Source organism: Pungitius pungitius, chromosome 10 (assembly GCF_949316345.1).
Source record: "Pungitius pungitius chromosome 10, fPunPun2.1, whole genome shotgun sequence".
Lineage (NCBI taxonomy): Eukaryota > Metazoa > Chordata > Actinopteri > Perciformes > Gasterosteidae > Pungitius > Pungitius pungitius.
Window position 1 is genome coordinate 14,792,130 of NC_084909.1, and position 10,282 is coordinate 14,802,411.

Here is a 10,282-nt window from a genome sequence, read left to right on the forward strand (position 1 = left end):
GGTCATTTCCTTAAAGGAAACAGTGTAAGCTCAAGCATTCTGTCACACTCCGGCTGGGGCATGCTGCAGTGAGGACTCAGGCGCAGAGTTTCTTCAATCAAAGTGCTCTTTATTCTCAAACCAAATAACGTGCTCCAACGACGAGGGACATATAGACAATGACGCGACAAAGGACAACAGGCACACAGGGCTTAAATACACAAGGGAGGTGCAGGTGATTGGACACAGGTGGAGACAATCACGCAATCACAAGACAAGGCAGGAAGTGAAGTTAACCCAGGACCACAAGAGACATGAAACTTCAAACTAAAACAGGAAGCGAGGCCAAACCGTGACACATTCTTTATACAATCCGTTTTAGCTGTTTTGTCCTTCTGCAAAAGCTTTGAAAGTAACAATAAGGGTCAAAAAGTAGTTGAGTGAATCAGGTTCTAAAACTATGCTTAATCCTTCATACCATGATGATAATGATGAAAACAGGTTATTTCCTTAAAGGAAACAGTGTAAGCTCAAGCATTTCATCATACAGTCCGTTTTAGCTGTTTTCTCCTTCTTTAAAAGCTTTGAAAGTAACAATAAGGGTCAAAACGTAGTTGAGTGAATCAGGTTCTAAAACTATGGGAATCCCTGGTATAAAGGATTAGGCAGGGGTGAGCGAGCTGCGACCAGGGGGTGCGCGAGAGGAAAAATGTAATGGCGGTCAGTTTGTGGGATTTTTCCATACAATAAAAAAGCATCAACAGTAAACATTTCCTTTGTAATCACTTTTATTTTAAATATAAAAACTATAATTTATTATGAAGAAGAGAGCTGGTGTCTTCTTCTATGCATGCTCTTCTTTAATGCACTGCAGCCGCTAGGTTATATGCGTGCCAATTTGTTTCATTGATGGTATAAATATGCTTAACTGGCTGAAATCAGGGAAACTGTCAAGTGGGACATCTAATGATAAAGTTGTCACGAAGAAGGAGAGGGACCAAGAGAGAGTGAGGATTTGGAGGCAACAGAGACGGAGAGAATAGAGACAGAAAATGAGCGGGATTCAGAAGATGCACGGGAGGAAACCGAAGAGGAGGGTAGGAGATGCCAAAAAAGAAGTGATGAGGGTTGTGGGATGTGGGGTTCTCTGTGTGTGTCTTCTTGTATTTACTTTTTAGCTTGTAGAATAGATGTCCGCTTGTAGGACAGATGGCGTGACCGGATCGGTCCTTATAAGGCAGACAATGTGAATGGTGGAAGAGAGAGCACAGGAAAAATGAAGATAAAATATTATCTGAGATAACACACCTGCGACCGAAGGGAGAGCCAGTTTGAACCCATTTTCAGGGCAAGGCCGAAGGCTGCAGGAGAGAGTACCAGACACTCATTGTTCGGGGAAGGCGTTTGTTACAGAAGGATGAACTGGGTTGAACCAACGTTCAAGGGCACCAGAGGGATTAAAACAGGTCAGTGTCAGAAGGCAGGCGGACTTTGGAAGGGATTTGCTTGCGATACGTATTTCATTGTCTCCAGATATATCTGCGGAGAATTGCTCATGTACAACTTTTTCTCTTCTAAATAAATGTTAAACTTTTTAACTAATTTCCTGCAGTGGATTCTTCTATCAACCAACTCGGGTGGATAAGGAATATCCTAACAATTTTGGGGGCTCGTCCGGGATAGGAGTTTTCCTGCAGGGGGAATTCGGTCCAAGAGCTTTCACCTGCTGAACACTGCGTACTCCCAGGCCGGCCTCAAAACAAGGTAAGCAGAAACCTGTTACTAATTCTGCATATTGATGAATCTAAAATAAGGAGTACGCTGTGGATTGGTGGTGAAGGAACCAAATTGATACATGAGCAATTCGCTAAAGTTAATATTAAGGAAACCGGTAAAAGTGCACAACAATAGTACCGGCGAGTACTATTGGGTTTAGTAGGTACCGGCGAGTACCAAGGGATCTTCTATCCGACACAAATTAAAGGATCAGGGATCCTATTGGGTTTAGTAGGTACCGGCGAGTACTATTGGGTTTAGTAGGTACCGGCGAGTACCAAGGGATCTTCTATCCGACACAAATTAAAGGATCAGGGATCCTATTGGGTTTGGTGGGTACCGGCGAGTACCAAGGGATCAATGATCTGACACAAATAAAAGGATTTTGAATCCTAGTCTTTGGTTTGGCAACCCCATCAGTTCCTGACGAGGGCTGAAGTCGCTAGGTGAGTGTCCTGGGGATTTGAGGACCCCCGAAAACTGGTCTTTGGTTTGGCAACCCCATCAGACCCTGACGAGGGCTGAAGTCGCTAGGTGAGTGTCCTGGGGATTTGAGGACCCCCGAAAACTGGTCTTTGGTTTGGCAACCCCATCAGACCCTGACGAGGGCTGAAGTAGCTAGGTTGGAGTCCTGGGGATTTGAGGACCCCCGAATCCCAGGGTTGGAGTCCCTAGGAGTAAAAGCTCCTTAAATCCTGGGCTGCAGTCTCTGAGCAGCTCGTGTGTGTGTGTGTGTGTGTGTGTGTGGGTGCAAGCAAGCAGGAGAGTGAAAAAAAAAAAAAAAAAGAGGGGAAACTGAGAACATAGACGGTCTGAGAGGTTAATATAAACTTTCGGTGTAATACATTGATGACCGAGAGGTTAACATAAACTTTCGGTGTAATACATTGATTCTCGGAAGGTTAAGATAAACTTCCGTTGTAATACATTGATTCTCGGAAGGTTAAGATAAACTTCCGTTATAATGCATTGATTTCGAAGGGTTAAAATAAACCTTGGTTACAATAAAAGAATTCTGGAAGTATAACATAAGTTCTCAGAACAAACGGGGAAGCTTGCTGGAGCTGCGGAGAACATTTACTGTGTCACACTGAGGTGACCAGCTGTCCGAGCGGGTTAAAGCGATATAACTGGGAACTGTTGTTGGAATGGAAGATGAATATGATCGGGAAACTGTTGACGGCGGCTGGGGGCCAGCGCCGGGGTATCGATGGAAAATAATAAACGACCAGCTGAGGCTGTTGTTGGTGGCGGTGGGTGGAGAAACCACCGGAAAAAAGAAGCATGAGGCTGTGGAGCGCACGGAACGCGCGGTGAGAAAGTTGTTAGAAAAGAAAGGCGTTAGTTTGGCAGACAGGCTGTCACTGGCGCAGATTTTGTGGGAGAAGGAGAGAGATTGTAGAGAAGAAAAGAAGGAGCTTGAGTCGAAACGCGAGAAGGCGAGTGTGTTGAAAAAAGGAAAACTTCGTAAAGAGATGGAGGATGTGGAGGACATGAGGTCCGCATTGTTTTCGTACTGGATAAAAAGTAAAGCCGTGGGGAGAAATAACCAGGAACGGTGTAATGAGGAAAGACCACCGGCATACAATGTTGAAATAAACGGTGTGAATTCGGCTTCTGCACCTGCTGGGTTGTATCCTGTATTAAATATAACGGGGGGAGAGTTGGAAGTTGAAGAAAGTGTACCACTGCGGGGTTGTCGGGGCAACGAGGTAACGGGGGAAAGCCGGCCTTTCGAAGCGCGTCAAAATCGGGAGGGGTTTAAAGAATGGACGGACTCACGCACTCCGGGGAGAAGGGACAGCTCAGAAGTGCAGCGGAGAAATAAGGCGGATAAGGGAAAGTATTTAGCCGGGGCAAATGAGCGGGTGAAAACACAATTGAGATACGGGGAATCACCAGACATGGGGGAGAGAGGAAAAAAAGGCTCTGCCTCGGCTCAGGAGGAGCAAAACGGGGAATGCGGGGATAACAGCGACCCAGAGATTCACGGGGAACCGGAAAAAATGTATCCGTTATTCATGTCTTCTCGAGGGGTTAATAAATACAAGCCGTGGTCGCTGGGAGACGTGTCCGCTCTAGTCGCGCAAATGCCTGCACCATCTGAAGGGGGAGATAAGTGGCTAAAACAACTCGATACGCTTACTAACGGACACACGCTGGCGCTCGGCGACTTTAGGGCTGTAGCAGCCAGATGCATGACCGCACATGATTTAGCGGACGTGGAAAACAGAGCGGGGGTGACCCGACAAGCCGATGACGACAGATTTTTGTATTTCGCGACGGAGATCGGGGACGCAATGCGCGAGAAATGGCCACTTCTAATGTCGACTAAAATACCGAAATTACCATGGGACGCGAAGAAAACCCCGCGCGCGTATTTGGACGAATGTAAAGAGACCTGGGTAAAAAGCACTAGCCATCATCCGGGAACGGAGGGCATACAGAGAGAATGGTTCAGACAGGCGGTGCTGGAGGGAGTACCAGAGGGGGTAAAAGCTAAAATGATCACTAATCCAGACTTGCCAGGAAGTGAATCTGCTGTGTGGGAAAGACATTTACTGCACCATTTACAGGACGCGACTGAGGAAGCGACAGGGGAAGAGAAGCAGCTAAAAGAATTACAGGCTCAGCTTCTTAGGCTTCAGCTCACTAAGGTCAAACAGGAAGTGAGCGACAAGAAGCAGAAAGGGAAAGACGAGCGACAGATGACAGTCCAGGCTGCCCCAGCTGAAGGTAACGCCCCAGATTTGTATCCACTCCCACCATGGGAGGAGACGTCGTATGGGACACCCCAGGGGTGGGGCCCAAACCGAGGGGGCGGTTATCGGGGAGGTTACAGAAGTAATTACAGGGGTGGCGCTGGTCGGAGAGGATCATACGGTGGGGGAGGAGAAAGAGGCGGCTACCAAGGGAGAGACGCTTGTTTCAACTGTGGTATGGAGGGGCACTGGCGCATGGAGTGTCCTAGCAAAAAGAAGAGACAGGGGAGGGGCAGGGGTGTCCCGTCTCGGGGGGCTTGGGCCCCCAATCCACATGCTGCGCCACCTAGGGGACAATACCCTGCACTGGAGGACTGGGGCTATGAGGCGGATGCCTCTCAGTGACACACCCCGATGGGAGACTCCGACAGCAGGGGCAGGGCAGACCCCATGCTGTCACTCACGGTACTGCAACAACAACTTCCGTTTCTCGTTGACACTGGGGCCACATACTCCACCATACAAGCAGCGGGCTCGTCTGCTATGTCCAAAGACAGTGTCAGCGTTATGGGATTCTCCGGGGTGTCACAGAAACTGCCTATAACAGTCCCCCTACCGGTGAAAGTGGGAAATCAGACATTGACTCACTCTTTTGTTGTCTCACCTCAAGTTCCAGTGAATCTTATGGGAAGGGATCTTCTCATCAAAACAGGGGCTTCAATCTTGTGCGGCCCGGACGGACTGAGTGTCACATTGCTGGATGGAACTGTGTTGCATTGCAATGACAATGGACAGACTAATGGCCAGTGGGTGATGCAGCCACTGCAACAACAACAGTGCGCAGACATTTACTGGGGCCTCCTAAAGCCTTAATGTCCTGACATCCCAGGGGTGAGGGCTCTTTACCAAAAGTGGAGGCCTTGGATAACTCTTCTTGATCCGTATGTTTCTCCTCCTGACCCGCCTCATGTAACATTGTTCTATGATAGACAAGGGGATGATTGCTACTGGGATGAATTTATGGGGCACTTAGAGAGCACTGAGTGGGAGGTGACGTCCCAAAACCTCTATGTGGGCCCAGAAGGGGTAGCCACAGCTGTTATCCTCTCTCCTGATCAATTGAAATGGTATTTAATGAGCCAAGAGGCGATGCCACATGTATCGCTGGCTCTGCATCCCAAACATCAGGCTAAAGACTTGGGTCCAATGACTAAACGAGCAGTGCTGCTAGATGACTGGGTGTGCACTCAACTGCCTGATGTTTGTTTTTCTCCTTCCGCTAAGATGTACAGAATTTCAGGGAAAGCGACTAACACTGTCATTTTAACGCACGAACAGGTGTCCAGAGACCACGGAAGGGAGAAGACCGACCATCCCCACACAGCTATCCTTCTTGAGAAACTTCCAGACTACCTCTGGTCCGAAGGCCCGACTGACGTAGGTTTTTGTAACACATATAAACCAGTAACGTTTGAAATTCAAAAGCGACCCCCCATTTGGCAGTCCCAATACCCTCACAAGCCAGCCGCGGCAGAGGGGATCAGGGACACTATAGAAGGACTCATTAAGTCGGGAGTACTGGAGCCCTCTTAGTCCGCCTGGAACACACCCATTCTCCCGGTAGAAAAGGAAGCAACTGGTAAATATCGCATGGCACATGATCTCAGAAAGATAAACGACATGCTGGTAACGACAACGGTACCCGTCCCGAACCCATACACTGCGTTGACTAGTCTAACACCACAACAACAATGGTTCACGTGCATTGATTTGGCAAACGCGTTCTTTTGCATACCCCTACAGGAAGACTTGCGGGATGTATTCTCATTCACATATGGGAACAAGCAACTACGTTATACTCGGCTACCGCAAGGATTTGCTCTTTCACCTGGTATTTTCAATCAAGTGTTAAAACAAGCATTGACAGGTTGTCCGCTCCCAGAGGGCACGACGCTGATCCAATACGTCGACGATATCCTCCTCGCATCCACTTCAGCTGAATCCTGTGTGGAAGCAACAGACACCATCTTACGCTGGTTGGCCACGACCGGTTTCAAGGTCAGTAAGTCAAAGTTGCAGGTCGCCAGGCGGCAGGTTTCGTTTCTGGGGAGAGTGCTGTCAGGAAGCGGCTCAGGGCTCTCAGCCGCGCACAGGTCCAGTATTCTCCACCATTCGCGTCCACAGAATGTAAAGGAAATGCTTTCCTTCCTAGGACTCACAGGGTTCAGCAGACAATTCATTCCGCGTTATTCAAATCTCACTCAGATTCTACGTGCAAAGGTAAACGAGAAGGGGATGAGGAACCTCACTGCTGAACTCGATTGGGACCAAGAGGCGGAGGAGGCATTTATTACACTAAAAACAGAGCTGGCGCAGGCCGCAGACCTTGCAGTTCCAGATTACAGCGCGCCGTTTTACCTGGACGTTTCTGAAACAACAGGGGTAGTAAATGGGGTTTTGTTTCAGAAAAAGGGGGAGGGTAAAAGGAAGGTGCTTCTGTATATCAGTGCCATGATGGACAACATGGAAAAACGACACCATGAATGCACACAACACACAGCAGGGGTTGCAAAGCTATTAATGAAAACAGCACACATAGTCATGGGCCACCCACTACACGTGCTAACAACACACAGCATAGTAGCTTATGTAAACTCACAAACTTTCACGATGACGTCACTAAGACAAAGAAGGCTGAGCAAGCTGTTAGAAGCTCCAAACCTCACCTTCACACATGAAGGCATCAACATGGCTGATCACATGAGAGAGGGGAAACCACACCAATGTGAGTACAAGGTGGAGCTGGAAGCAAAAGCACGAACCGACTTAAAAAGCACACCACTGACACACTTTGATTGGCAATTGTTCACTGATGGCAGCTGCTTCAGACATCCACAACATGGGTTGCAGTCCGGATACGCGGTAGTCAGAAGTAATGGGGCAGGAACAGAGGTTCTGGAAGCGGGAAGAATTCAGGGTCAACAGTCAGCACAGAGAGCGGAGGTACTCGCGCTGATAAGAGCGCTACAGCTGGCAGAAGGGAAGGCAGTAAACATCTATACTGACTCGGCTTATGCGGTAGGAGCAGCTCACGTGGAGCTGGGGCAGTGGTTAAGAGCAGGTTTTCTGACGGCTGGAGGAAAACCGATTAAACACGAACCAGAAATGAAAGACTTGGCGGCAGCCTTGGCTCTACCAAGCACAGTGGCCATTATAAAGTGTAAAGGACACGAGCAGTCCAACAGCACGGTGGCAAAGGGAAACCAGGCAGCAGATCAAGCTGCAAAACAGGCTGCAGGGTATCAAATGGGGCTCCAAATGGTAAATGCAGAAGAAGAGGGACAGTTGGGGCCACAACTTAATGAGGAGCAAATTGCAGAAGCCCAAAAGGGGGCGTCTCCACAGGAGAAAACGGTGTGGAAACAAAGAGGGGCTACGGAGGCTGGAGGTCTCTGGAGGTCCCCGGACGGTCGTCCAGTGCTACCACCTGAAATCAGAAACAGGTGTTTGCAGGAGGCACACAGGATGGCACATGTGGGACACAAACAGATGAATAGGAATCTTTGTCACTGGTGGCATCCGTTTTTGGCAGACATGACACGTGAATATGTTAAGACCTGTAAAATATGCATCACGTTTAACCCAAAACCGACGGTGAAGCCGGAGATGGGGGTGTTTCCGTTGACATTGGTCCCGGGACGGGAAATTGTCATCGACTACACTGACATGATCACCCGATGCGAAGGTAAAAGGTATCTCCTGGTATGCGTGGACGCCTTGACCGGCTGGCCAGAGGCGTGGCCCACAAAAAAAGAGGACAGTAAATCTGTTATCAAATGTTTGATAAACCATTACATACCAAGACATGGGTTCCCTGAGAAAGTCAGGTCTGACAACGGCACACACTTCAAAAATCATGACCTACAAGAAGTGGAGAGGATGTTGGGTCTGAAACATGCTTTTGGTACAGTATATCACCCCCAATCCCAAGGGAAAGTAGAACGCATGAACCAAAACTTAAAACAAAAATTGGCTAAAATCTGTGCACAGACAAATTTAACCTGGGTTCAAGCCCTCCCACTTGCATTAATGGCCATCAGAAGCTCAGTCAATCAGGGTACAGGTTTCACCCCATACGAGCTGACCACTGGAAGACAGTTTCCCGGACCAAGCGCAGGCTTGAAGCTCCAGCCTGACCCGGAGACACCGACAGGTGAGTATGCAAGTCAATATAACGAACTACGAGCTCTCGTTTCAGATTTTGCGGTCCAGGTGCAAGACAGAACCGGAGGGCAGAACACCCCTGATCCCCACACAACAGCCTGGGTCCTCCTGAGGGTCATTAAGAGGAAGTGGTCAGAGCAACGGTGGACAGGACCATACCAGGTGGAGGAGAGAACCTCACACGCTGTGAGGCTGAGAGGGAAAGGGGACACCTGGTACCACTGGAGCCAGTGCGCCCCCGCGGACGAACCGGGTCGCACTCTTCAGGACATCCTGACAACGCAGCAGAAAGAGACGGAACTGGGCACTGGATAGTGCCCGGACGTGCTCTCGGCGGGCAGTGACCGACAGACACCCAGTGCATGGTGTTCTGTGTTGACTGTCTACAACGAAAGAAGAAGACCAGCGACGAAGAAATGCACAATGCTATCCTCTCCTCTCCTCTGTTCTATCTTTCTCAATTCTCCGCAGTTAGTTTAGTTGAAATAGAGAATGTTGAGCACGCTTAATATTTCCATAATTGCTATGGGGGGGGTAACGGTTGTTATTGCATTAGCTCTTATATACTTAGCTGTCACAGGTTCCACCTTGTTTGTTTGAGTGTTATTACAGTGTTGATACTATATAGCTTGGGTTGTTTTGGGGTATATCTTTCTGTGAGTTGTTTGTGAAATCTGGTGGAAAGGGAGCGAGCCACAGTAAGCGACAGAACCAACACTTGGGGGTCCCTTCTCAAAGTCAGACACGAAAAGACAGGGCGTGGCGTAAGGTAAGAGGTTTAAAGGTCCGGGGGGAGGCCCTCCTCCATCAGTATTGAAGGGCGGAGAGGACTTAGAGGAGGAGGTCGACCCGGCAGACTTACTCCATTAGTTAGGGTGATCTCTGTAAGAGATCAAAAGGGGGAAATTGTGGGATGTGGGGTTCTCTGTGTGTGTCTTCTTGTATTTACTTTTTAGCTTGTAGAATAGATGTCCGCTTGTAGGACAGATGGCGTGACCGGATCGGTCCTTATAAGGCAGACAATGTGAATGGTGGAAGAGAGAGCACAGGAAAAATGAAGATAAAATATTATCTGAGATAACACACCTGCGACCGAAGGGAGAGCCAGTTTGAACCCATTTTCAGGGCAAGGCCGAAGGCTGCAGGAGAGAGTACCAGACACTCATTGTTCGGGGAAGGCGTTTGTTACAGAAGGATGAACTGGGTTGAACCAACGTTCAAGGGCACCAGAGGGATTAAAACAGGTCAGTGTCAGAAGGCAGGCGGACTTTGGAAGGGATTTGCTTGCGATACGTATTTCATTGTCTCCAGATATATCTGCGGAGAATTGCTCATGTACAACTTTTTCTCTTCTAAATAAATGTTAAACTTGTTAACTAATTTCCTGCAGTGGATTCTTCTATCAACCAACTCGGGTGGATAAGGAATATCCTAACAATTATTACTATGAAAATCTACGTGCTTCCGGTTTAGCGGCTACGCTTCGTATATTCGTTTTATGGAAAAACACACAAAAGGGACAAACGGAGTGAAAAGTTGTCAGTTGGTCTCGTTTTTTGGTTCTAAACGAAGAACGAGAAAACGACTGCTCACTTCCGTTT

General features: G+C 48.4%; 1 protein-coding gene across 5 annotated transcripts; it reads left to right on the forward strand.

Annotated features, from left to right (window-relative positions):
- Positions 1-627: 627 nt before the first annotated feature.
- Positions 628-10,049, forward strand: LOC134132811 (uncharacterized). 5 transcript variants are annotated; one of them, XR_009956989.1, is made up of 4 exons: positions 664-1,445; positions 1,592-1,743; positions 5,796-5,894; positions 8,716-8,840. XR_009956989.1 is itself a non-coding variant. In XM_062565014.1 (3 exons), the coding sequence occupies exons 1-2, from the start codon at positions 2,904-2,906 to the stop codon at positions 5,852-5,854; spliced, it is 1,647 nt and encodes a 548-aa protein (XP_062420998.1). In that variant the 5' UTR covers positions 1,783-2,903; the 3' UTR covers positions 5,855-5,894; positions 8,716-8,840. The 5 variants fall into 5 exon arrangements, 2 of the variants coding, with proteins under 2 accessions (XP_062420999.1, XP_062420998.1); XR_009956988.1 differs by having other exon boundaries at positions 661-1,743; XM_062565014.1 differs by lacking the exons at positions 664-1,445; positions 1,592-1,743 and adding an exon at positions 1,783-4,491.
- Positions 10,050-10,282: the final 233 nt, after the last annotated feature.